The sequence below is a fragment of the Oncorhynchus tshawytscha genome, linkage group LG14 (assembly GCF_018296145.1).
Source record: "Oncorhynchus tshawytscha isolate Ot180627B linkage group LG14, Otsh_v2.0, whole genome shotgun sequence".
Classification (NCBI taxonomy): Eukaryota; Metazoa; Chordata; class Actinopteri; order Salmoniformes; family Salmonidae; genus Oncorhynchus; species Oncorhynchus tshawytscha.
The window spans coordinates 215,687-242,255 of record NC_056442.1 but is presented as its reverse complement, the minus strand read 5'-3'; the positions used below and the strand labels follow the sequence as shown (position 1 = coordinate 242,255).

Sequence of the window (26,569 nt, the reverse complement as noted above, 5' to 3'; positions counted from 1 at the left end):
CAACATGAGGAGCCAAAACTAAAACACTGCCAACGTGTTGACTTGTCTGTAGTGATAACACTATTGTTTAGCAGCTACATGAGGAGCCAAAACTAAAACACTGCCAACGTGTTGACTTGTCTGTAGTGATAACACTATTGTTTAGCAGCTACATGAGGAGCCAAAACTAAAACACTGCCAACGTGTTGACTTGTCTGTAGTGATAACACTATTGTTTAGCAGCTACAACATGAGGAGCCAAAACTAAAACACTGCCAACGTGTTGACTTGTCTGTAGTGATAACACTATTGTTTAGCAGCTACATGAGGAGCCAAAACTAAAACACTGCCAACGTGTTGACTTGTCTGTAGTGATAACACTATTGTTTAGCAGCTACAACATGAGGAGCCAAAACTAAAACACTGCCAACGTGTTGACTTGTCTGTAGTGATAACACTATTGTTTAGCAGCTACAACATGAGGAGCCAAAACTAAAACACTGCCAATGTGTTGACTTGTCTGTAGTGATAACACTATTGTTTAGCAGCTACATGAGGAGCCAAAACTAAAACACTGCCAACGTGTTGACTTGTCTGTAGTGATAACACTATTGTTTAGCAGCTACATGAGCCAAAACTAAAACACTGCCAACGTGTTGACTTGTCTGTAGTGATAACACTATTGTTTAGCAGCTACATGAGGAGCCAAAACTAAAACACTGCCAATGTGTTCTTGTCTGTAGTGATAACACTATTGTTTAGCAGCTACATGAGGAGCCAAAACTAAAACACTGCCAATGTGTTGACTTGTCTGTAGTGATAACACTATTGTTTAGCAGCTACAACATGAGGAGCCAAAACTAAAACACTGCCAATGTGTTGACTTGTCTGTAGTGATAACACTATTGTTTAGCAGCTACAACATGAGGAGCCAAAACTAAAACACTGCCAATGTGTTGACTTGTCTGTAGTGATAACACTATTGTTTAGCAGCTACATGAGGAGCCAAAACTAAAACACTGCCAACGTGTTGACTTGTCTGTAGTGATAACACTATTGTTTAGCAGCTACAACATGAGGAGCCAAAACTAAAACACTGCCAATGTGTTGACTTGTCTGTAGTGATAACACTATTGTTTAGCAGCTACATGAGGAGCCAAAACTAAAACACTGCCAATGTGTTGACTTGTCTGTAGTGATAACACTATTGTTTAGCAGCTACATGAGGAGCCAAAACTAAAACACTGCCAACGTGTTGACTTGTCTGTAGTGATAACACTATTGTTTAGCAGCTACAACATGAGGAGCCAAAACTAAAACACTGCCAATGTGTTGACTTGTCTGTAGTGATAACACTATTGTTTAGCAGCTACAACATGAGGAGCCAAAACTAAAACACTGCCAATGTGTTGACTTGTCTGTAGTGATAACACTATTGTTTAGCAGCTACAACATGAGGAGCCAAAACTAAAACACTGCCAATGTGTTGACTTGTCTGTAGTGATAACACTATTGTTTAGCAGCAAAACTAAAACATGAGGAGCCAAAACTAAAACACTGCCAATGTGTTGACTTGTCTGTAGTGATAACACTATTGTTTAGCAGCTACAACATGAGGAGCCAAAACTAAAACACTGCCAATGTGTTGACTTGTCTGTAGTGATAACACTATTGTTTAGCAGCTACAACATGAGGAGCCAAAACTAAAACACTGCCAATGTGTTGACTTGTCTGTAGTGATAACACTATTGTTTAGCAGCTACAACATGAGGAGCCAAAACTAAAACACTGCCAACGTGTTGACTTGTCTGTAGTGATAACACTATTGTTTAGCAGCTGCAAACAATCATGTGCATATTGAGTCCTTTATGACTGATGGTCAGAAACAACAGCCTGACACACTGAACAGGAATAACTGAGTAATATTGACTTTAATATTTATAGTGGTTTTATGTGTGAGTCATAAGGACATTTGAAAAAGAAAAAGAAACCTGTTCTGGGTACATGAGTTACACTTTTGCTCAGCAAACTAGATTTGAGCGCTCACTCATATGTCCATTCCAAATGCTCTTTTCTATAACATAACATAAAAACGAAACATTACATGAACAATTTTATTCCATTTTACGATCCTATTATTTTGTACATGCACATTACATACAAGTGAGAAACAAACATCCTGTGACATTTTATTTAAAAAAAATAGTAATACAAAAATAGTATAAATATTCCATATATTGTACATTTAAAAAGTCAAAGTCCTTCACAGTTTAGGGGTATTGTAGTAGTAGTGCATTGCTGATCAGGTACCGTGGCTACCTGCAGCTGCTCCCGCCGTTGCCCCGGCAACCGTGCAGCTCCATCACCAGGCTCCGGATCTCCTCCCTCTTCCTCCACACCTGTTGCCGTGGAAACCAGCGCTCCAAACGCAGGGGGAGGTCAAAGTGCACCACTGGGTTCTGGAGAAAGTCAGTGAGCCAACCAGAGGTTTGGAATAAGGTGTGATGTCATACATGGGACAGGCAGTTATCATTTCAGATCAAATGTTTTAGACAGTGTAGTGGAGAGAGAAAAGTGCCCATGAAATGGATGGTTGATGTCAGCTTGTTGTTAAGTGTGGGAGGTTACAGGGGGAGGGCCGTACCTGCAGAAAGCTCTCCACGTACTGCAGGAGGTAGAGGCCACAGTCGCTGCTGTTGTCCTGTACAGGGACTGTACAGTGGGAAGCCTTCATACTGTCTACAGTGAAGTCTCTGCGTGTTCCTCTACGCACCTCCCACTCTACATGTAGGTAACTGGAGAGGACAGACGGGAGAGATTGAAACTAGTGTACACACACATATATGAACCACACACACAAAACAATGCAAGTGCGACAGACACACACACACAGAGTACTCACTCCCGCAAGAGCTTATAGATGCTCTCATGGTAAGAGATCTTCAGGGAGTCCATGATGAGAATGCAGGGTCTACAGAGAGAAGACAACCCTGTGATATTACACACACTGTTATAGATGGAGGAAGTACAGGCAATTCATTCACAGTTAATGCACTCACTTCTTAATGATGGTCTCCCTCTGACAACCATCTTGGGTACACGCCTTCAACATTGGGATAATGTCATTTAGAATGTTGCACACATGCTCAAAACATTATTTTTGTAATTTTTGTTTTGTTTTACAAAATAGGGTGATATTTACTGGTGGGTTGTGGGTCCTCAATGTAGGTTTCCCACCGTCTCCCCCTGTTCCACCTGAAGGAAGTACGTACACACACACACGCACACACACACACACCTTTTAAATCAGCAGCAAATGTTTAGTTCCTTTGATTTTGTTCTGTGGTGTTATGGCTAAATGTGCATGCTCTGTTTCTCAGTGTTTCTTGGCTGGGTATGGAGGACACGCTAGACCTGAACAGCCACCAGGCCAACCAAATAATTCCATCTGCAGTTAGGATTCAATTACACACATGCATGAACATGCACACATAACACACATCACATCCAGGTATAACTAGAACACCCCCTAACCGTCAGTTTTTTAGAGAGACCTCATTTTCAGAGGGCTTATATTGTATACAACATAAGCACTAACATAGGGTTTTAAAGGGTAGTTAGGGACTGACATCGCAGCCTAAAAATCCCCCTAGCTGCCTTCCAACAATATTGAGGAAAAATAAAAACGATCTAACCCAACGTTAATTTGCTCATTAAAGTGAAACGAAGCGTGTGAACGCAACCCGGGTTGATTAGAAACACTATTACAGGGCCCTGGTGAGAGAAGTGACATTCTGCCAAGGTAAATATCACAAACACACAATGCATCGGCGCTGTCCAACGCACCTGCTCCGTTCTGCAGTTTGGGGTTGCTGGCTTCTGGAGGCCCAGTTGAAGCTTGGGGCTGGCATTTCCTCTTCCCCCCGTTGGCCTCCACTCCAGCTGGGCCGGACCACTCCTCATGCTGGGCCTGCTCCAGGCCAGGGAAACAGATCACCACAAGGTACCAGTGGGCTCTGGGGAATCAGACACAAGGGAATGTGCAATGTATCATGTATGTGCCTATATGAGGAGTGTTCAATGTGTATGATAAAGGTAATGTATACATTATGTACAGTGTGTAACGTACAGTGTCTATTTTGTATACAGCAGTACTGTGTGTCTAAGACAATCTGGGACATTACAGTTCATTGTATCCTATCCTAGGAGAGAAAGTGTAATGGACTGGGGATACAGAGATCTGTGTTACCGCATCTACATTCTCATCTAGACATATAGATGGATTTGATCATGGAAATACAGAGCAACAGGCAGCATGTGTTGTTTCAATGTGTAAAGAGAGGAACCAGTCAGTCTAGAGGAGTAAATGGCATCACAAGACACTATAGGGAACTGCTGTGTCCCCTGTCCTAGCCTGGCTGTGGCCCCTGTCCTAGCCTGGCTGTGGCCCCTGTCCTAGCCTGGCTATGGCCCCTGTCCTAGCCTGGCTATGGCCCCTGTCCTAGCCTGGCTATGGCCCCTGTCCTAGCCTGGCTGTGTCCCCTGTCCTAGCCTGGCTGTGGCCCCTGTCCTAGCCTGGCTATGGCCCCTGTCCTAGCCTGGCTGTGTCCCCTGTCCTAGCCTGGCTGTGGCCCCTGTCCTAGCCTGGCTATGGCCCCTGTCCTAGCCTGGCTGTGTCCCCTGTCCTAGCCTGGCTGTGGCCCCTGTCCTAGCCTGGCTATGGCCCCTGTCCTAGCCTGGCTGTGTCCCCTGTCCTAGCCTGGCTGTGTCCCCTGTCCTAGCCTGGCTGTGTCCCCTGTCCTAGCCTGGCTAAGGCCCCTGTCCTAGCCTGATTCTCTTGTATAGGAACATACTGGAACATACCGTGTCAGAATATAAATCTGTATCTGGAGCGTAGCCCATTTTCCAGCTACACGTCAGTCGGGAGGTATTGTCACTGATGCTTTTTTATTGAAAACCCATTAAGATATGTAAAATAGGTCTGCAGTTGTATATAATAATATATGCCATTTAGCAGACACTGATATCCAAAGTGACTTAGTGTCATGCCTGCAGACATTTTCCCTATGGGTGGAATTGAACCTACAGCACTTGGCATTGCAAGAGTCACGCTCCACGGACTGAGCCAGGGTTCTAAATCCTTGTGCCGGAGACAGAAGACCGTGTTGACAAAGGTACAGTATGTAGACTAAAACCCTTCTACTGTGGTCCTAAAGTGGGGAGTCGAGGGAACAGGGAACGCTGTGCAGCACTCCATCCAGACCGCCATCATTCCACAGACATATGAATGAAGGTACGCACATCCGGCCCCATCTCTGTCAGGCGTGACAGAGGCTGTTTCAACACCAGTGCTTCCTTGAGACTAGTACACACACCCACAGACAGACAGAGACTACAGCTCAGGCCACATCCATTCATCTCCACTATGCTGGAGCCCTGCCCTGCCTGGATACTGCCTCCGCTCCAGTTTAATGTCCCTGTTTTCATGTCTCCTTGTCAGAGCCATGACAGCTAGAGGGAAGGATGAAGAAAAGAGCACTGTTTTCCCCAATCAATGGAGTGTGGTGTGATGTCGTGACATGTAGTGTACAACAGAGTAGTGTAGAGTAGAGCAGTGTAGAGTAGAGCAGTGTAGAGTAGAGCAGTGTAGAGTAGAGCAGTGTAGAGTAGAGTAGTGTAGAGTAGTGTAGAGTAGAGCAGTGTAGAGTAGAGCAGTGTAGAGTAGAGCAGTGTAGAGTAGAGCAGTGTACAACAGAGTAGTGTAGAGTAGAGCAGTGTAGAGTAGAGCAGTGTAGAGTAGAGCAGTGTACAACAGAGTAGTGTAGAGTAGAGCAGTGTAGAGTAGAGCAGTGTAGAGTAGAGCAGTGTAGAGCAGTGTAGAGTAGAGCAGTGTAGAGTAGAGCAGTGTAGAGTAGAGCAGTGTAGAGTAGTGTACAGTAGTGTAGTGTAGTGTACAGTAGCATAGTATAGTGTAGTATAGTGTAGTGTACAGTAGAGTAGAGCAGTGTAGAGTAATGTAGTGTAGCATAGTATAGGGAAAGGCAGTGTAGTGCAGGGCAGGGCAGTGTAGTATAGTGTAGGGTTGTATAGTATAGTTTAGGTTAGGGTAGAGTAGAGTATTCTGTAGAGTAGAAGTATTCTGTTCTGCTTTGCGAGGTCGACAGAAATTATGTCGTTATTGGTCCAAGTCTTGGCTCTACCCTCTCTGTGTGTGTGTGTGTGTGTGTCTATGATTCCCACTCACTTGTGATTGACCGGCACAAACAGGTAGTCCTTGTTGAAGATGTCAACATGGCGGGTCCACGTCCTCACCCTCTGGTGTCTCCTGTCCCTGGCCCTGAGAGGAAGGAGAGGGGACAAACTTCACAGCAACGCATACTACTCCTTCCATCACAATCCAGGAAGAATATCTCTTAACAATACTCTTAACAAGAGTAAAATGCTCCTTAACTTCTGTCAATACCATCATTAACATTGTTAGCATCTGACTAAGCCACCAGCCTACGTAGAGCGCGCCACCAGGAGCCTAAGGCCAAACATGAGCCCCCGCAGGGCGCCATGTGACGCGCGGCCGAGCCGCCCACTAAGCCGTTAAAAGACGCTGAGTGCTGATCTCCTTACGGGATGGCAGCCTCCTCCTCCAGGGATGTGTCCCGGCGGGTCAGCTGCTTGTAGAAGAAGCTGCTGAAGACATGACATCTCTCTGCCAGGGGCCCCGGGGCCCGCTCCAGGAGAAGATACCTGAGGGGACAGGAAGATGCTGAGGTTTTGCTGGACTGTCACATGCTGTGTGGCTGAGCTAAACTAAGGGGACATGGCTGATTTCCATATATGTTAAATGAAGCTAATGTTAGGGTTGGGTTATGATAATGGTCAGTATTAGGTTTTGGCTGGTCAGCCTGTCAAAGGGATGCTGGTCAGAAAAGTCCCCTTAGTCCTGCTTCATTGTACTTAGTTGTGGTTTGAACCAATCAGCATTCAGGATTAGATCCACCCGTTGTATAATCACAGGTTACACGTCTGCCAGGTGGCTAAGATGTTCACATGACAGGAGAAGAACATTGGTCCACAGGCAGATCACTAGAACTCACTTAAGGTAGAAGTCGATGATGACATCATTGAGGAACTGGCCACTGTCCAGACAGTCTAGATCCTCTGTTGTCACGGTGATTCCTCCTTTAGAAGGGAGTGGTGGGTACTGGATCAACCTGATGATGAAGAGATCCAATAGTTAATGTGTAAACAACAACTAATACTAACAGGTATTATATTATACATTGAAAACCATCCATAACAATAAACTGGTGAGCAGCAAGATATACTGCCTTCACCTGGTGGGCAGCAAGATATACTGCCTTCACCTGGTGGGCAGCAAGATATACTGCCTTCACCCGGTGGGCAGCAAGATATACTGCCTTCACCTGGTGGGCAGCAAGATATACTGCCTTCACCTGGTGAGCAGCAAGATATACTGCCTTCACCTGGTGGGCAGCAAGATTTACTGCCTTCACCTGGTGGGCAGCAAGATATACTGCCTTCACCTGGTGGGCAGCAAGATATACTGCCTTCACCTGGTGGGCAGCAAGATTTACTGCCTTCACCTGGTGGGCAGCAAGATATACTGCCTTCACCTGGTGGGCAGCAAGATATACTGCCTTCACCTGGTGGGCAGCCTCACCTGGTGGGCAGCAAGATATACTGCCCTCACCTGGTGGGCAGCAAGATATACTGCCTTCACCTGGTGGGCAGCAAGATATACTGCCTTCACCTGGTGGGCAGCAAGATGGGCAGCAAGATATACTGCCCTCACCTGGTGGGCAGCAAGATATACTGCCCTCACTTGGTGGGCAGCAAGATATACTGCCCTCACTTGGTGGGCAGCAAGATATACTGCCCTCACCTTGGTGGGCAGCAAGATACTGCCCTCACCTGGTGGGCAGCAAGATATACTGCCCTCACCTGGTGGGCAGCAAGATATACTGCCTTCACCTGGTGAGCAGCAAGATATACTGCCTTCACCTGGTGGGCAGCAAGATATACTGCCTTCACCTGGTGGGCAGCAAGATATACTGCCCTCACCTGGTGGGCAGCAAGATATACTGCCTTCACCTGGTGGGCAGCAAGATATACTGCCTTCACCTGGTGGGCAGCAAGATTTACTGCCCTCACCTGGTGGGCAGCAAGATATACTGCCCTCACTTGGTGGGCAGCAAGATATACTGCCCTCACTTGGTGGGCAGCAAGATATACTGCCCTCACTTGGTGGGCAGCAAGATATACTGCCCTCACCTGGTGGGCAGCAAGATATACTGCCCTCACCTGGTGGGCAGCAAGATATACTGCCCTCACCTGGTGGGCAGCAAGATATACTGCCCTCACCTGGTGGGCAGCAAGATATACTGCCCTCACCTGGTGGGCAGCAGGCCCTTGAGTCTGGAGTAAGGCTCTCTGCTTCTGTGGTTCCCTCTGGTCCGACTGGGGCTCCCCTGATCGGAACAAGAACAGAACAGAAAAACATTACAGAATCACCCGTCAGAAGTCATCACCCCAGTCAAACACCTCAGAATCTACAGATTCATCTGACTGCATGAGGGATTGTCCTCCAATGTATTTTGGACAAGGGGAACAGGTGATCAAATTCAACATTTTGGTGAGTGATGAGAATGAGGGGGATGGAGATGATAAAGTCAAGGTCTGCTCTGATGATGAACAGCAGAGAGGAAGAGGATGACGCCACTCACTGTGTGTGTGTTGGCCAGACATGCTGCAGACCTGCCAGCCCTGTCCAACTTTTTAAGAGTACCAGACGCCTTGGCAAATTGAAGATTCAACTCGGTCGCATAGCACGCGCAGAATTGGGGGTTTCTTTCACCCGCACGCGCGCTGTGTGTGAGTCTCATCGCAATTATAGAATTGTACCAAATCAAGTCTATAAAAAGGTTGGAATACTTTCTTCACAGCATTGCATTTACACATATGGTAAAAGTCACTAACAATATCTAATTAGAAAGAAAAGGGCCTTTATTCTTGGAGTGTTTTTATTTTATTAAACAAATAATAACACGTTATTTGTTTAGGTATAAAATGTACAGTCCTATCAACGATAAAACATTTGTATCTATAACGTTTTTCTTAGCACATGCGCCCAAGTTTAGTCGCTATAGTATAGGAACGCTTGTCACCTCTCAAACAGGGCCAATCACTAGGGCCAGCTCACAAGTAGTGGCTTTTTAGACACGGTTCCTAATCAACACTAAAAGCAAAATCATTTTGAAAATATTAAAACAAAAACAAATGATCGCATCGACACAGACCGCAAACTGGCTACACAAAGCTTGACTAGGCTACCGCAAAGAGAATCTGAACGGGTTCTCTAGTCCGCTTGCCCATTATATTTCTTAGCAGCGCATACATCATTTCAGATTTTCGATATTTATAAAATTAAAATAAATTTAAAAAAAAAAACGTTCCCAAAGTAAACTGCCTATTTCTCAGGACCAGATGCTAGAATATGCATATAATTGACAGCCTAGGATAGAAAACACTCTAAAGTTTCCAAAACTGTCAAAATATTGTCTGTGAGTATAACAGAACTGATATTGCAGGCGAAAGCCTGAGAAAAATCCAATCAGGAAGTGACTCATGATTTGAAACCGTTGTGTTCCTATGCACCTCTATTGGCCACTGAAAGGAATATCAACTAGATTCCCCTTTCTACGTATTCCCTAAGGTGTCTAGAGCATTGTGACGTAGTTTCACGCCTTTATGTTGAAGAATGAGCGTAAACGACTACATTGCGTAAGTGGCCAGCTGAGGGCTCTCAGAGTGATTCTTGCGTAAAAGACAGAGGTAGTCATTTTTCCTCTCACTCCTACTGAAAAGCCGATTGTCCCAGTTGATATATTATCGAATAGATATTTGAAAAATACCTTGAGGATTGATTATAAAAAACGTTTGACATGTTTCTGTCGATATTATGGATATCATTTGAATTTTTTTTCGCCGTTGTCGTGACCGCTATTTCCGGTGGATTTCTGAACATAACGTTACAAACAAATGGAGGAATTTTGGGTATAAAAATAATCTTTATGGAACAAAAGGAATATTTGCTGTCTAACTGGGAGTCTCGTCAGTGAAAACATCCGAAGATCATCAAAAGGTAAACGGTTAATTTGATTGCTTTTCTGATTTTCGGGACCAAGCTTCCTGCTGCTAGCTGGACATAATGCTATGCTAGGCTATCGATAAACTTACACAAACGCTTGTCTTGCTTTGGCTGTAAAGCATAATTTCAAAATCTGAGATGACAGGGTGATTAACAAAAGGCTAATCTGTGTTTCACTATATTTCAATTGTGAATTCATGAATATGAATATTTTCTAGTAATATTTTTTGACCGTTGCGCTATGCTAATTAGTGTAGTTGATGACAATTCTCCCGGATCCGGGATGGGTAGTTCCAAGAGGTCACAATCGCACAAATGCAACCAGTTATTTTTCGTATTTGCATTTAATTTCTTTCAGGGGAAAGAAAGGGGGACGAAAGAGCACAGAGTTATATACACACTGTCAAGCATATAGACACACAGACAGACATATTCACACAGTTCTGAGCTCCTGAGTGACTATACTGACCTTTGCTGTCCCCAGGCCGGGGTCTGCCACCAGGCTCTGCCCCAGCAGGGTGAGGAGGTGGGCGTCCTGGGGACAGCTGTGTATCAGTGCCAGGCCGTCTGCCCAGGACAGGGGACTCTTCAGGTCGTAGGAGCGGCCCTGACGGAAGGCCTCTACATCCAGCATGGAGGCTAGCAGAGCAGCCTGCAGATCACCCAGCTGTTCTCTTAGGACCAGGAGGAGGAATGGACAGGCCTGACCTATATATCCACAATAGGAGGGAACACACACACAGATTAACACACGGACAGATGCACACACAGAGACACACACTGTTCCACACGTTGGCAGGTGATGACTTTTTCCTCTAGAAAGTGTGGTTGAGTCATGACGGTGTGCTGCGTTGTGATCCGCCCACTAATACTCAGTAACTGGCCCACATTAAGGACAACGTACCACTTCTACACTTCCTTGTCTTTCTTTAGGTTTTGGAGGCAGAATCTTGAGAAGTTTGTTTTCCTGTTGACCTTCACAGCTTGAACCTTTAACTCAATTAATCCACCTCTGGATCGGAAGGAACACCAGTCCCAATTTATCCCGCCTCATGCATCAAATTCTCTGCATCTGGTGAAAATATGTTGACCCACTATTCATATTACTATAGATTTATTTATCCTCCATTTAACCAGGGAAGTCACATTGAGATTGACATCTCTTTTTCAAGGCTGCTCTTTTAAAGCTAACATGGACTCTCAAGTCTCAACTAACATTGTAATGAATTTCTCTGTCTTCGTTCTCCCAGTTGGTAGAGTAGTCTTACCAGGCAGTGTAACGGGGTGGAGGGCTGAGATCTCTGTCTGCACCAGGTTGGCCTGAGCCTCAGACACCCAGAGGAAGAGCAGGGAGGGGGCCGCTCGGCCGGGACAACCCGGGAAGAGTCTCCCGTCTTGGGCTAGACCCCCGTCCCACACCGCGTACCCTCTGAGCTGGGACGCCACCAGGCTCACCGACACCCCCCCCTCCTCCTCGGATGACACCCTGGAATCTGTTGGAGAAGGGGGGGGGTGTAATAATTCTGTTTTGATCATACTGGATATCTGATGACAGGGAAGTCTTTTTTGTTGGATTATTTCTATCATTTATTTAAAGGTCTTCTACAGTATTTTGGAGAAGGCAGAAAGACTGTCTAATACACTGACTATCGGGGGTTAAGAATCCAAGACCCTGGAGTTACAAGCACCATGCTCTCACTAACTGACCACCTCCTGCTCAACATAAGCGTCTTAGGACACTAGTAAGATCCACAGATGCACCCGGAGTCAAGTGGGGTGAAAAGGTCGTGCAGACCAGTATGGCCTACCGTGGCCAAACGTAAATAGAACCCTAAGCTGAGCTTCTTAACCCTAACCCAGTCCAGAGAAAAACAGGTATGTGTGTAGAGGTGTGTGTGTGTTCAGGTGCAAGTGTGTGTATGGGGGCACGTGTGTGTGACCCTCACAGGGTCACAGACAGTTGACCAGGGTCGTTACATGCTCACCGACAGTAAACAACAGGGTAAGCGATGGGACAATAACAAGCGTAACCGTAATGAGATTTATATAAAGGATTAAAGACGGGTTATCTAAGGGAACGTCAGGCTGGAATTAAATCATTACACATAATTAATATTACAAACTGGGTGGGTCGAGCCCTGAATGCTGATAGGCTGACAGCCGTGGTATATTTCACCATATACCACGAGGATAACAAAACATTTATTGTTACAGCTTTAATTACATTGGAACCAGTATATAATAGCAATAAGGCACCTCAGGGGGTTGTGGTATATGGCCGATATACCACGGCTAAGGGCTGTATACAGGCACTCCGCTTTGCGTCATGTTTAAGAACAGCACTTAGCCGGGGTATACAGTTGTTTTGGCCATATACCACACCCCCCCACACCGCCTTATTGCTTAAATATAGAATAGGCTGATCTGATCCTTCTACATGTATATAATACCTGTAAATCGTTAACTACAGATTTTTTGCATCATACTGGCCAACTACCTTTCCTTGCTGGACAATGGATTTCAGCACTACACTTTCAGAACAGAAGTGTGTTTGCCAGTCTGACTTCACAAGCCTGGTTCCAGATCTGATTGTGCTCTTGCCAACTCATTTGCTTATTGTCAAGCCAAACATGTTTAGCATGACAATGAGGGCCAAGGAGTTGGCACGATGGCACAAACAGACTGCCACTCATCTGCCCGCTGCCCTCCTCATCTGAATACCTTGACCTAAGTCTCATGAGGCCGCAGTCTATGACGGCAGCAGGAAGAGGGTGGCTCAGGGAGGCTATGGAGCCCATCTGATCCCCCTGGGGAAGGGAAGGACCCTGCATGTGTTGCAGTAAAGACTAAAACACACAGTGACTTCACCCTCTGAGGCTTTTTGAGAGCTTTTTATCATCTTTCCCCATCTGATCATTAGACTAGGTCATACTCCACCACACATACACACACCACACACACAGCTGCAATGTCAAGCTGTCAGTGATTACCTTTCAGCGGTAGAGTGATGCCATCATCTGTTACCTACAAAAAGAGGAGGGAGATGAAATATATTAGCAGGAGGAAAATGCTGACATGTTGTCATTACGGTATGTAATAAGAGGGAGGATGAATAAAATAGCTGATTAGAGAAGAGGTAAAGGAGGAGAAGAGATTGAAGACAGGTGGAGGGATATTATTAAGCATCCTGTTGGGTTTATATACTAAGGAGGGTAGACTGACCCCTGACCCTGATGCTCAGTCTTGACCAACCTTTAGAACCTTATTCCCCTAGACCCGTATTCCCCTAGCCCAGACCAGATGCACTTGTGTAGATCTGAAAGGATTGAATAGGTAGTCACATTAGACATATTTAGCATGGTTGCTATGGAAACAATACCAATCATAACAGAATAATACATATTCTGTTTAAAAGGGTCGTCAACAATAAAAGACCTCGTTCAACAACAGAAGGAACGTTTCCAGACATGACAAAAGCAGCTAAATAAATAAATTAGGCAATGGGGACTTCCCTGTTGTTTTGCTGACCTCACAGTGGAAAACAACAACAGTTTGACACAGTAATCTATTGACCACAAGGCAACTGCTCCGGACTCACTGACCACGGTTTAATTCACCCCGGGACTCTGTCATTAGCACCACACTATTTCTTAATTGCTTGTTAAAGGATTTTTATGGCCCTTGAATAGACTTGATGGGAGTTTGGAGAACACCTGGTGAGTTATGGTCTTGAGTTGCTTATCATGTTATTGTTCCAGTAAGAGACTGGCATGTGGGTGTTTGAGACTGCCAGTGAAGATTGTGTTCCAAGTGTTCAAAGTAGCGACACATATTTGATCTTCTATTTTATTACAGCTCTCTCCATCCGTCCCATCAGTGTAATATGTACGTTTTGTGAGGACTGGCCCATTAAGACGTTGGACAACACATGTCCTTTATTAAAATATAAACCAGGAACAAAAACTAGTGATGGGCCAATCACATTAAGGGGGAAGCTATCTGGAAGAGAGCATGGAAAGAAAGAGAGAAAGAGAGAAAGAGAGAAAGAAAGAAAGAAGCTGGGCAAATATTGATGTGAAATCAGGACAGTGAGGAAAGAACCTGGTTGTTTCTGTCTTACATTCATAAAGGCTTCAACTGAGACACAAATTTGGAACGCACAGGTATTATGCTCAGCTAATTTTGAATGTGGAGCACAAGCACGCGCCTATGTGTACACAAAGATAGAGTGACCTACACACACACACCACTAGCCAAAGTGTCTTACCACCAGGTTTCCATTGGCCTGCGCTCGGACCACCCCAGCGTGCAGTGTAGAGAAGGACAGTTCCATGATAGGAGGCAGTGGCTGTGTGCTGCCAGGTTGGTGCTCCGATACGCTCTGTGACCCCGTGACCTTCTCTCCAACCACAGCCTGCCAATCACAACACAGAGGCACCGGCACACATGGAAATAATTCACAATATTGCATAAAACACCTCATATTTACCTCAACTGCTTAAATAGATTTCTTCCCAGGCATGAAACAAAGGCTTTCCTAGAAGCAAATGCTTTAAATCGACCACGATTTCCTAGAATGTTTTCAATTGGTGATGTCTTGTCTTTTAGGTGCAACAAGTTACAGTGGATGGAGTTTAAGGTGGAGGCCCTTTAGCTAGGTCCCTCCAGCTACAGTAAAAGAAGAGACACTGCACTGAGCAACACAGAAATCCTAGAAGAGATGGGAAGCTCTATTCAAGATGCTCAACAACAGGGGTTACATCTGTTCCCCTACAGCATCTCGAAACACAATAACAAACATGTTGGATCTTAACCAGAGTCGCCTGCTTCTTCTAAAACATCCACTGGGGAGGCTTTCTACTACTAATATCTCACAGCACCAGACTGGTTTATTTTATTACTTACACATTCACAATCCCCACTGTCTGCTAGCTAGCTAAACCTCTACATGTGTTACAGACAGGCAGTTAGCTGACAAGAGCTGGCAAACCTCACCTCAGTCGTGATACAGGCTACAATGTTGTCTTCTCCAAGTCTGACCTCTCAATCCAAGTCTGAAATAGCTGGCTTCTCTGAGTACTGCATATAAAAATGTCCGTCTCGTTTTGTTTGCTTGACTTGATGCTCTCAGACTGTCAAAGACTCTAATATTTTTCAAACCAGACAATATGTTATTTGTCCAAGCAACCATGGAATTAGAACAATATCATTAGAATTCTACTCACTTAAAGGGAATAGCCCCCCCCCCCCTTACCTGTTTGGGTACATGTTCCTCTGGGGTGGGTTGGCCTTGCCTGGGGCTCTGTTGTGGGGTCTTCAGCCTGGGGCACTCTTCTTCATCATCCATGTCCTCCTCATCCTCACTGGAAAGCACAACTGACACACAGAGACTCTCGACTTAGTATGGTGATTATACACTGTCGTTAAACAAACAAGGGGAACTGATCATATTACAGGCCAGTGGTCTGTTGCAGCAGCTGGGTGTAAAAACATTGGGCTTAAATGATAAGCGGAAGATAGTTACACCCAGAATATACTAGCCTTCCTCTCAAAATGAGGGAAGAGAGAGGAGAGAGACAGAGAGAGACACCAGTCTGTAGGTGAGGGGATTGTACTGTATATAGTAAGGTGCCGACACACACTGAGGCCGGTCCATGCCAAAGCTGGGGTTGGTGGGCCCAAGGTAATAGGCTTGCCAGGGAGTCATCTGGAGTGTGACGCTCAGCGCTGAGCTAGCCAGAACTGGAGCACCTTGTCCTGCTGTACCACCCATAACTGTTGTATCTATGTATCTATGGTGCCACCTACTGGGACTGGCACCTTGAAGTGACACTGACACCGTTAGTTAGTGCGTCAATGGGGTGGCTTCACGAAGGAGCTGCTGGCACACTGACTGTGCCTGAAGTTGAGAGCAGAAGCTCCTTCCGTGCTCTACCACCGACTGAGACTGTCACTTTCAAGTCGGTGTGTTAATGAGGGTGTCAGTTGCTGGCACACTAACAGTCAGTGAAGGACTTGGAGTGGTATCTATTTGTACTCAAGATGACTACTTTGATGAATGATTAGCTAACACACTGTAGGGAGGATGAGCATTGCAATGGGCCATTATCACGATTTTTAAAGCCCCCAAGCAGTCTTTGTAATTTTATTTGTAAATCACTGTATGTCTAATAAATCACTGTCTGTTTATTTAATGAAAATAACTCCAACATGTATTTTTTTATAATTTACACTGAGTATACCAAACATCAGCAACTGAGTGCATTTCCCTGAGCCTCCTTTTGCCCTTGAAACACTCTCTGATCATGTGGGCGTTAGGAAACAAATGTGAAGATATTTACATAGACATCCCTGATTGGCTGATAGGAGGGTCTAGAGCCCATCCCCTTTCTCAAATGATCACTCATTGGTCTATTATAATCAGATCACATTGTGATGTCATGTGATGGCCAAAAGTTCCATCCCACCTGAACAAGCTGAAATTCAAAGCATTGTTTTCTAACATCTCTTACACAAAAAGGGCATTATAATAATTTCAGTGATAGTGTGAAAATAGCATAATTTAAAAAAAAAAAGAATAATCACATTTTTAACTGCACCTCCTCTTTTAATATATCACATTGATTATGATGAAGTACGCAATATTAGCCTACATCCTGTTGTTCACCAATACCTTTGACATAAATACAGATTAGCCTACATTGTACAGGTCCTGACATAGGATCACGGACCTAGCTGGAGATGGCTGTTAGCTGCTCACACAAAGTCAATGGATTCATTTAAAGGGGGACTAGAAGCTCCTGGTAGCAGCGGAAGGACCCAGAGGGGGAGGTGGAGGGGGGAAGGGGATTGGGTCAGTGTGGGTCAAGTGCCAGTAGACAGACACAGGACTAATGGGCTTTATAGAGAGATTTGGCTATAATCTGGGTGACTACTTGTCTCCCCCCTCCTCCCCATAACCCTGGTGTTGCAGTGCCATGCTCTACCAACTGATCCACACGGGACCTACATATTCCTCTCCCTCTTCCTCCCCTCCTGTCTCATCCCTCTTCTCTCCTCCTCCTCCCACTTCCTGCTGTTTCCCTGCCCCCTCTCTCTCTCTCCCTGCCTGCCTGCCTCCTCTCTCTCTCTCTCTCTCTCTCCCCCTGCCTGCCTGCCTCCTCTCTCTCCCCCTGCCTGCCTGCCTCTCTCTCTCTCTCTCTCTCTCCACCTGCCTGCCTGCCTCCTCCTCTCTCTCTCTCTCCCTGCCTGCCTCCTCTCTCTCTCCCCCTGCGTGCCTCCTCCTCTCTCTCTCTCCCTGCCTGCCTCCTCTCTCTCTCGCTCTCTCTCCCTGCCTGCCTCCTCTCTCTCTCGCTCTCTCTCCCTGCCTGCCTGCCTCCTCTCTCTCTCTCTCTCCCTGCCTGCCTCCTCTCTCTCTCCCTGCCTGCCATCTCTGACCACAAAGTGCTTGTAAAGCTTTAACTAGGACCCATTAGGAGAAGAGAGAACAAATGCAGACCAGATGAGGATCCTCATCGGATGTTGTGTCCTCATCATTCCCCTGGTGATGCCCCAGCCCCATGTTGACAAAAATATATTTTAATGGCAAATATTGTCTGTACCGAAAATTACAAACCCAAGCTTGAGTTTCCTCTCTTTTCCAACCGCTTCTTGGCTCCCCAGCTCCTCATGTCGTCATCATTATGAAGGCTCCTGTACTCGTTACTACCTAATCACTGTGGATTTGAAGGGCCATGACTCCACTAGAGAGAGGAAGCCCATGGGTCTCTGCTAGGACAGGTCCTCGCTAAGGACGCAGCTCACCACTGATCCAATCAGTGGCTATGGGCGTGGCTTAGCTGCATAGAAGTTAAGGTTAGTGTTGGTTATAGGGGTGGAGCTTAGGTCCTTCTAGAGGATCCATTCTAATGCCACGGAGGTGGTGGTAAATTCAGAGTGTTTCGCTCTCGGGAGCGTTCAGAGTGTACGCTGGACGCTCTGGCTGAGGAGAAAGGTTGATCCGAGCGATCTGTAGCTGGCTAGCTACTTCCAGACATAAATGAGAGAACACCTCACTCTGACCATTTTACTCGCCCTAGCAGAGTTGGTTAGGCTGTTTTCATGTTATCTAGAGCGTTGGTGACTAACTGTGATTCTGGCAACAATTTAGTTATGTTTTTTTGCCAACGTTTATGACACCGGTAATATTCAAATTCATCCGTTTTTAATCTGCTCTAGCCAGAGTGAATTTACGAACGCGCCCTTAGTCTCCCTCGCCTCCAGTCTGGTTTGCATAGCCACAAAGTCAGATTCCACAGCCACATTCTGCCTTGCAAATGATCTCATTACTTTCTTAAAGAGACACCACACATTTTGATAAAAAGATATTGCTTCTTCTTCTGCAAATGTTGATCAGTACAATAAAATAATATGTTCTAACAGTTGCCAATAAAATAAGTCCTAAATGGAAAGGATTGCTTATCATCTGTAGCCCCATAATATCAGCTACAACAAGCTCAATGCACACAATCCTGTTGAATATTATGCATTCACCTGTATTGTGAATAGACCTAGGCTACATCTTGATTCACCCGGTTTATCAATGCAGATTTACCATTCAAATAAATTACCATTATGTTGTTTGGTACTTAGATGAGTAAAAACTAAGTCCAACTGATTGAACAGTAGCTGAGTTTATCTGTCTGGATCAAGTGCCATTCTGGGAATTTGTCTAATACGCCTTCTTTCTGTTGTTGTTGTGGTATTGTTTTAGTATCGAGTATCGTGATACTAGCCAGTCTGTTATGTAATGGCCCTGAACCCCACTAAGACATACAGCTGAAACCGCTTCCTCGCCTGTTCATCCATTGGTGTCGGATGATATTCTATACTGACGCCACTGGGTGAGGAGGGCATTTTGCTTCGTTTATAATGTTGGTTCAGCGTAACAACACTCATATTACAGAGTAGTATGTACCGCCAGTCTATGCGTGATATGGTATGTTCTGATCAATATGCTATGAAGGGTTCAACAGTGGGTCAACTTACTAGGTTCTGTGGAAGTGGGCTTGGGCCTCCTCAGCCTGAGATGGAGGGAGAGACACTTGGTTGGAGGCCTCCTCTCTCTGTCTGTGAGGTTAGCCCGGAGGGGAGGCCTGCTCTCTCTGTCTGTGAGGTTAGCCCGGAGGGGAGGCCTGCTCTCTCTGTCTGTGAGGTTAGCCCGGAGGGGAGGCCTGCTCTCTCTGTCTGTGATGTTAGCCCGGAGGGGAGGCCTGCTAAAGGAAAACCGCTTCTCCTGTGTGGCCTGGGTCACTGAAGCCACAGCGGAGAGGGGGTGTCTTGGGGACCCTGTGGATGCACCTCTGGCCCCTGACATCAAGGGGCGGTCGGCAGAGTCGTCACTATCTGGGCTCTGGCTTCGGTGGCCTGCTGGGACAGGGACACTTCCCCTGGGGCCCGTCCCTGGTGAACCACTAGTCCTCTTGATCTGGTTCTGCAGTGATCCTGAACTTCCCTTCCCCTCCTTCTGAAAGCACACCAGGTAGGACTATTAGTCACAGGGGTTATCCTAAACGAAAACATATGAGCCTGCAAATGCACCTACACTAACCAGTTAGTTCTCATATAGTTCGCTACAGTTTGTTTTCAACGGCCACACTTTACAAGACTCTATACTATTCTATAGACCAAGCTACCCTGGGGTGTTATCCTGTTGCAAGATATGGCGCTACCAGCTCAGCTGAATCAGGACTATCTGTATAGGGTGGAAGTTGAGCAACTTGGCTGTTCACTGTTGTCATTTCACTGTGAGGAATAGACCTAGCAACACTGAGTTAGCCAACACTAACAATGCTTGAAAAAGCTAGCCAACGCTCAACCTAGCTAGCTAACAAGTATGGTTACGACCAATAACTATGTACCAGACTAGTAAGTATAAGCAATTGTTTTCCACTAGACATATATTTATGTGAGTCCTGAGGCCAGTCAACTGTATGTGTCCCAAATGGCATCCTATTAACTATAGTGCACTATCTAGGGAAGAGGGTCCCACTTGAGACACACTATAGTCCTACCTCTGTGTTTTGTGGAGGAGATCCATTCATCCCAGAGTCATGTTTCCTCCATGTTGAGTCTCCTGGGGAGACAGAGAGCCTGTCGTCCGTCTTTGAGGAACTGTCCACCTCTCTTTCTGGAGATGGTTCTGATGCAGAATCCTGCTCCGACTCCACTGGGCTGCATCTCACAGACATTTGGGAATCTCCTGAGGGAGATGTAAAACAGAAAAGGAATAATAAAATATATGCCATTTAGCAGACACTTTTATCCAAAGTGACTTTGATAAACGTTTTCGTATGGGTGGCCCCAGCGGGAACCGAAACAACGAAATAAGCTTGTAAAACACAACAGTTCCATTTTGACCCTTGTTGAAGAGACAGTAGCCTGCTTGCCTACATGTATGACATGACAGCGATAGCCACAGGAGTTGTCTAAAGCACACAGCTAAATGTTGCGTCTCCTGAACGAGAAAGAGTTAAAAGAAAAGCAGTCTGAAGGCAAGAGATTGTTTACTGCAGGCATTTTTAACAAGGCCATAAAGTTAAGCATTTGTTTATCCAACCAGGAAAATGGTCAGGCTTGCCAACACAATATAGAAGAAGAGGGAAACGCAGGGGGGGGGGTTGTTAGACACAGCAACACCTGCTAAATGTTAACCCCACTGCTCATGCTTCAAGAGGGCCACCATTGTTCCTGTTCCCAAGAAAGCTAAGGTAACTGAGCTAAACAGCTATCGCCCTGTAGCACTCACTTCCGTCATCATGAAGTGCTTTGAGAGACTAGTGAAGGATCAGATCACCTCCACCCTACCTGACACCCTAGACCCACTCCAATTTGCTTACCGCCCCAACAGGTCCACAGACGACGCAATCACACTGCCCACTGCCCTAACCCATCTGGACAAGAGGAATACCTATGTGAGAATGCTGTTCATCGAATACAGCTCAGCATTTAACACCATAGTACCCTCCAAACTTGTCATTAAGCTCGAGACCCTGGGTCTCGACCCCGCCCTGTGTAACTGCATCCTGGACTTTCTGACGGGCCACCCCCAGGTGGTGAGGGTAGGAAACAACATTGCCACCCCGCTGATCCTCAACACTGGGGCCCCACAAGGGTGCGTTCTCAGCCCTCTCCTGTACTCCCTGTTCACCCACGACTGCGTGGCCATCCACGCTTCCAACTCCATCATCAAGTTTGCAGAAAACACTACAGTGGTAGGCTTGATTACCAACAACGACGAGACGGCCTACAGGGAGGAGGTGAGGGCCCTCGGAGTGTGGTGTCAGGAAAATAACCACACACTCAACGTCAACAAAACAAAGGAGATGATCGTGGACATCAGTAAACAGCAGAGGGAGCAGCCCCCTATCCACATCGACAGGACAGTAGTGGAGAAGGTGGAAAGTTTTAAGTTCCTCGGCGTACAAATACATTTGGCTTGTCACAAACTTCTACAGATGCATAATCGAGACCATCCTGTCGGGCTGTATCACCGCCTGGTACGGCAACTGCTCCGCCCACAACCGTAAGGCTCTCTAGAGGGTAGTGTGAGGTCTGCACGACGCATCACCGGGGGCAAACTACCTGCCCTCCAGGACACCTACACCACCCGATGTCACAGGAAGGCCAAAATGATCATTAAAGACAACAACCACCCGAGCCACTGCCTGTTCACCCTGCTATCATCCAGAAGGCGAGGTCAGTACAGGTGCATCAAAGTTGGGACCGAGAGACTGAAAAACAGCTTCTATCTCAAGGCCATCAGACTGTTAAACAGCCATCACTAACATTGAGTGGCTGCTGCCAACATACTGACTCAAATCTCCAGCCACTTTAATCATAAAAAATTGGATGTAATAAATGTATCACTAGTCACTTTAAACACTGCCACTTTATATAATGTTTACATACTCTACATTACTCATCTCATATGTATATACTGTACTCTATACCATCTACTGCATCTTGCCTATGCCGTTCGGCCATCGCTCATCCATCTATTTATATGTACATATTCTTATTAATTCCTTTACACTTGCGTGTATAAGGTAGATGTGAAATTGTTAGATTACTTGTTCGATATTACTGCACTGTCGGCACTAGAAGCACAAGCATTTCGCTACACTCGCATTAACATCTGCTAACCATGTGTATGTAACCAATAACATTTGATTTGAAACTGCAAAAAACACTTAACGAGGAAAACTCCTGATTACACAAGTATGTTTGACCCTTAATTGGTTAAGCCTATGTAGATATAAGCGGCCTCCAACTGCTGTGGATCTACAGCCTAGACTGAGCACCGAGATTTAAGACAAATGTTTTTAGACAAATAATACATTATCACAAAAATAGTGTAGCATCCACAAGTGTAGTGTTTCTTCATCAGGCCTCCCTAAGCTGAGCACATTGTCTACGAATTGTTTTGGACTGTGTGTGAAAGATTGAACGGTAAGCTAGGATTTCACCCCAATGAACTCTCTCTCTCTGTGTGGTGTGTGTGTGACACTGACCACTGAACTCTGCACGGCGCGTCTTGAGCAGTGGCGACACACACCAAGTCTCTTGATTCTTGTCCCGGCACAGTGTGTCTGATGCCCTCTTAGGGCGCCATCTAGTGGAGGACAACGGTACAATCAGTTCAATTGATTCCAAGCATAGATTTCTATGGTTGGTGTCACTTCTAGTTCTGACAGAGTGCCAGATACCAGAACAAGTGTGAACCGAACAAGCAGAATCAGATGTCAATTCACATTTTAAAAATCAACTACGTTCTAATTCCTAGATTTAAAGTTATTAGTTTTTCAGTTATCAATCTATTATATTGTAATTTTATTTTACATTTATCCATATCGACTTACAGGAGCAATTAGGGTTAAGTGCCTTGCTCAAGGGCACATTGGCAGATTTTTCACATAGTCAGCTTTGGGATTCGAAACAGCAACCTTTCAGTTACTGGTCCAACGCTCTTAACCTCTAGGCTACATGCCACCCTGATGACATACCCATTTTTGAAGCAGGGAGGAGAGGCTGCTGGGAGTCTTTGTTCAGCTTTGTGTGTTGATGATGATGTCAAAGGGCTTAATTGGATGTGAGGTGTTCTGGATGGTGGATGATGTTCTGGGGTCTGAGCTGGTCTCTGGAAGCCTGTTGACTGGCTGGAGGTCCATTTGTCTAATTGGCCTGGTCCAAGACGCGCTTCACAGACATCTCTCAGAACTAGCCGGTTAGGAGTGCTGCAAACAAGCAAACAATGATCAAAGTCTCAGCAAAGTCGATCTAACATCTCAGGAACTACATCAATACCATATACAGTTGAAGTCAGAAGTTTACATACACTTAGGTTGGAGTCATTAAAACTAATTTTTCAACCACTCCACACATTTCTTGTTAACAAACTATAGTTTTGGCAAGTCGGTAAGAACATCTAATTCGCGACCGGGAGGTCCATGGGGCGACACACAATTGGCCTAGCGTCGTCCGGGTTAGGGAGGGGTTGGCCGGTAGGGATGTCCTTGTCTCATCGCGCACCAGCGACTCCTGTGGCGGGCCGGGTGTAGTGCGCGCTAACCAAGGTTGCCAGGTGCACAGTGTTTCCTCCGACACATTGGTGCGGCTGGCTTCCGGGTTGGATGCGCGCTGTGTTAAGAAGCAGTGCGGCTTGGTTGGGTTGTGTATCGGAGGACGCATGACTTTCAACCTTCGTCTCTCCCGAGCCCGTACGGGAGTTGTAGCGATGAGGCAAGATAGTAGCTACTAAACAATTGGACACCACGAAATTGGGGAGAAAACGGGGTAAAAAAAAAAAATTACAAATAAAAAAATAAGCTCTTGTCCAGTGTGTCACGTCACTTATTGAAGCTGTTCATTCATCTCAGCAGCATGAACGCTATGGACCAGATCCATGTACAGATCATGTCTATACATACCTCTGTTTCCCTGCTCTGGGGATGTGTCCATTCAGAGAGCCAACCTGTTCAGGCCTTTTTCCATTTGAAGAGCCATTGCACCAGCTTGTCTGAAATGACACACAGTGTTGTTTCAGCATAACTATTAACTCACAGGCTACATAGTACATTGACCTACAGCTTTTAAAGTGTCTTGAGAGTGATTGGTTTAAATTAGAGAAGAGTCTTGGGTTGGGTCGCAAATGGCATCCTATTCCAGAGGAGGCTGATAGGAGGCACTATGGGAGGATGGGCTCCTTGCAATGGCTGGAATGGAATTAATAGAACAGTGTCAAATGTGGTTCTCATGTTCGATACCATTCCATTAATTCCATTCCAGCCATTAAAATGAGCCCATCCTCCTATAGCTCCTCCCACCAGCCTCCTCTGCCATTGTCCCAGTTGTGCACTAGCCACTTGTAGGTTGTGCACTAGCCACACCATGTAGGTAGAGTTATTTGGGCGGCACTTTGAGAGGTTTCATTAGCATGACTTATATAGTATTTTATTAGGAACACCTAATATTGAGTTGCACCCTCTTTTGCCCTCAGAACAGCCTCAATTCGTTGAGGCATGGACTCTACAAGGTGTCATATGTGTTCCACAGGGATGCTGGCCCATGTTGACTCCAATACTTTCCACAGCTGGGTCAAGTTGGCTGGATGTCCTTTGGGTGGTGGACCATTCTTGATACACACGGGAAACTGTTGAGCGTGAAAAACCCAGCAGCGTTGCCGTTCAACACTCAAACCAGTGCGCCTGGCATCTAGTACCATACCCCATTCAAAGGCACTTAAATCTTCTGTCTTGCCCATTCACCCTCTGAATGGCACACACACAATCCATGTCATAATTGTCTCAAGGCTTAAAAATCCTTCTTTAACCCGTCTCATCTCTTTCATCTACACTGAAGTGGATTTAACAAGTGACATCAATAATGTATTATAGCTTTCAACTGGATTCACACAGTCAGTCTGTCATGGAAAGAGCAAGTGTGCCTAATGTTTTGGACACCCAGTGTATACCTTCTAGCTATGCCGATCTCACTTATCACCATGAGAAAATATAAGCATAACATTCATTCACAAATAATGAGTCACCGTGTGAAAATGCAGTTCATTGGGGATATGTCCACTTCAAATGGAAATGATAAGGGATACCTCGAATAGGCTGGAGGTATCCCGGAGACGTGAGAGAGGGGACTGCATGTGCATGTTGTCAGCTTCTGATGGCTGTTTTCTCTTGGGGATTTTGAAGGGAACTGCCATCTGAAATGAATAATTACTGTATTACGGAGGTGCCATTTAACGCTGACCTGCTTGTAGCTAACTATGTTGTAGCTCTGGTCCAGGCCGTTAGTGTGCATCCGTCCACTAACGTTACTAGACCAGAACTAGCTATTTTCCAACACCTCCTAATCGAGTTAACAACAATGCACAGGTTATGTTCAGAAAGATGACACAGTTAGCTAGCTACCTGTAATATGAAAAGCCTTGTTAGCCAACATAGCTAGCTAAGTTAGCTAACAAGCCAACTTACTTAACTGTCAAGGGTGCTGAATCAGACGGAAAGATGGCTAACGAACGAAAACAAGAAGCATTGTAAAGACGCCATTACGTTGTAATTTGCAACCAATTAAATGTTATCAAATTGGCTAGCAAGCAAGGGATGACTGCTTCTAGTAAAATGCTACATCAATCTAGCAGCAAGAAGCCATCAACAACAGAGGCGCCTCTAGCGTTAACAGGAAATTGTTGAAAACATGTTTACGCGCAACATGTTTTCACTCTTAAAGCGCAAAACAGGTCTGGTCGGTTTATTACTAGACCTAAAATTGGTGTGTCATGTGTAGGCAAAGGCAATTAAGCCACAAAATCATTATTTATGGATCCGCTCTGGTGATACATAAGAGGTTTATGAATTGCAAATGTGTACAATGCACAATCAAATACAGTAGTAGTGGGACGGCGTAATGCTACGGTTGCGCAGTGCAAGACTTCCGTATCTAGCTATCTACTGTAAATAACTTTACAACAAATAGCTTTCTATCACATGTAGTAACTACTAGACAATTTAGCACCTATAATGTGTTGTATACGAAAGGCTAAGAAGAAATTGATAAAATTTGGATTTATTTGTGCGATCGACCGTTGGTGTTGAAATAACCACGTACCATTAGCTACCAGTTAAACAGACGCTGTTGCTAGCAGCTAGCTAGCTTTGTGTTAGATCTAGGCTAGCTAGCTAATTATCAAAATCATTAGGCCTGCTTTTGTTTTCATCTGATATAGACTTGAGAAACTAGCTAACTTCATCAAATTAATATTTTTTTGCTTTCAAATAACTTCAAATATTATTTGGTCTTCTGAGAGGTATTCAAATATTATTTGGTCTTCTGAGAGGTATTCAAATATTATTTGGTCTTCTGAGAGGTATTCAA

General features: G+C 45.4%; 1 protein-coding gene across 3 annotated transcripts; it reads right to left on the bottom strand.

Annotated features, from left to right (window-relative positions):
- Window positions 1–2,079: 2,079 nt before the first annotated feature.
- On the bottom strand, window positions 2,080–26,049 carry LOC112237457 (sentrin-specific protease 7-like). Of its 3 annotated transcripts, none has more exons than XM_024406049.2 (22): window positions 25,669–26,049; window positions 25,290–25,397; window positions 24,112–24,200; window positions 23,188–23,418; window positions 22,696–22,796; window positions 20,197–20,384; window positions 19,172–19,646; window positions 15,399–15,520; window positions 14,412–14,558; window positions 13,135–13,168; window positions 11,413–11,637; window positions 10,614–10,852; window positions 8,389–8,465; window positions 7,071–7,187; window positions 6,601–6,720; window positions 6,224–6,316; window positions 3,826–3,995; window positions 3,182–3,234; window positions 3,039–3,082; window positions 2,882–2,950; window positions 2,624–2,774; window positions 2,080–2,438 (listed from the first exon to the last, which is right to left on the bottom strand). In XM_024406049.2, exons 2-22 carry the CDS (start codon window positions 25,395–25,397, stop codon window positions 2,295–2,297), a joined length of 2,997 nt encoding a protein of 998 aa, XP_024261817.2. In that variant the 5' UTR covers window positions 25,669–26,049; the 3' UTR covers window positions 2,080–2,294. The 3 variants fall into 3 exon arrangements, with proteins under 3 accessions (XP_024261817.2, XP_042152595.1, XP_042152596.1); XM_042296661.1 differs by having other exon boundaries at window positions 19,172–19,649; window positions 25,669–26,048; XM_042296662.1 differs by having other exon boundaries at window positions 19,172–19,649; window positions 25,674–26,048.
- Between the last annotated feature and the right edge of the window lie 520 nt (window positions 26,050–26,569).

Excerpts from the sequence above, each read along its gene's own strand:
- LOC112237457 (XM_042296661.1), bottom strand. The coding sequence starts at position 25,397 with ATGGCAGTTCCCTTCAAAATCCCCAAGAGAAAACAGCCATCAGAAGCT. Across the intron at positions 19,650-20,196 it reads CTCCTCCACAAAACACAGAG|AAGGAGGGGAAGGGAAGTTC; the intron begins GTAGGACTATAG and ends GTGTGCTTTCAG. Across the intron at positions 6,317-6,600 it reads GAGGAGGAGGCTGCCATCCC|GGCCAGGGACAGGAGACACC; the intron begins GTAAGGAGATCA and ends CCTTCCTCTCAG.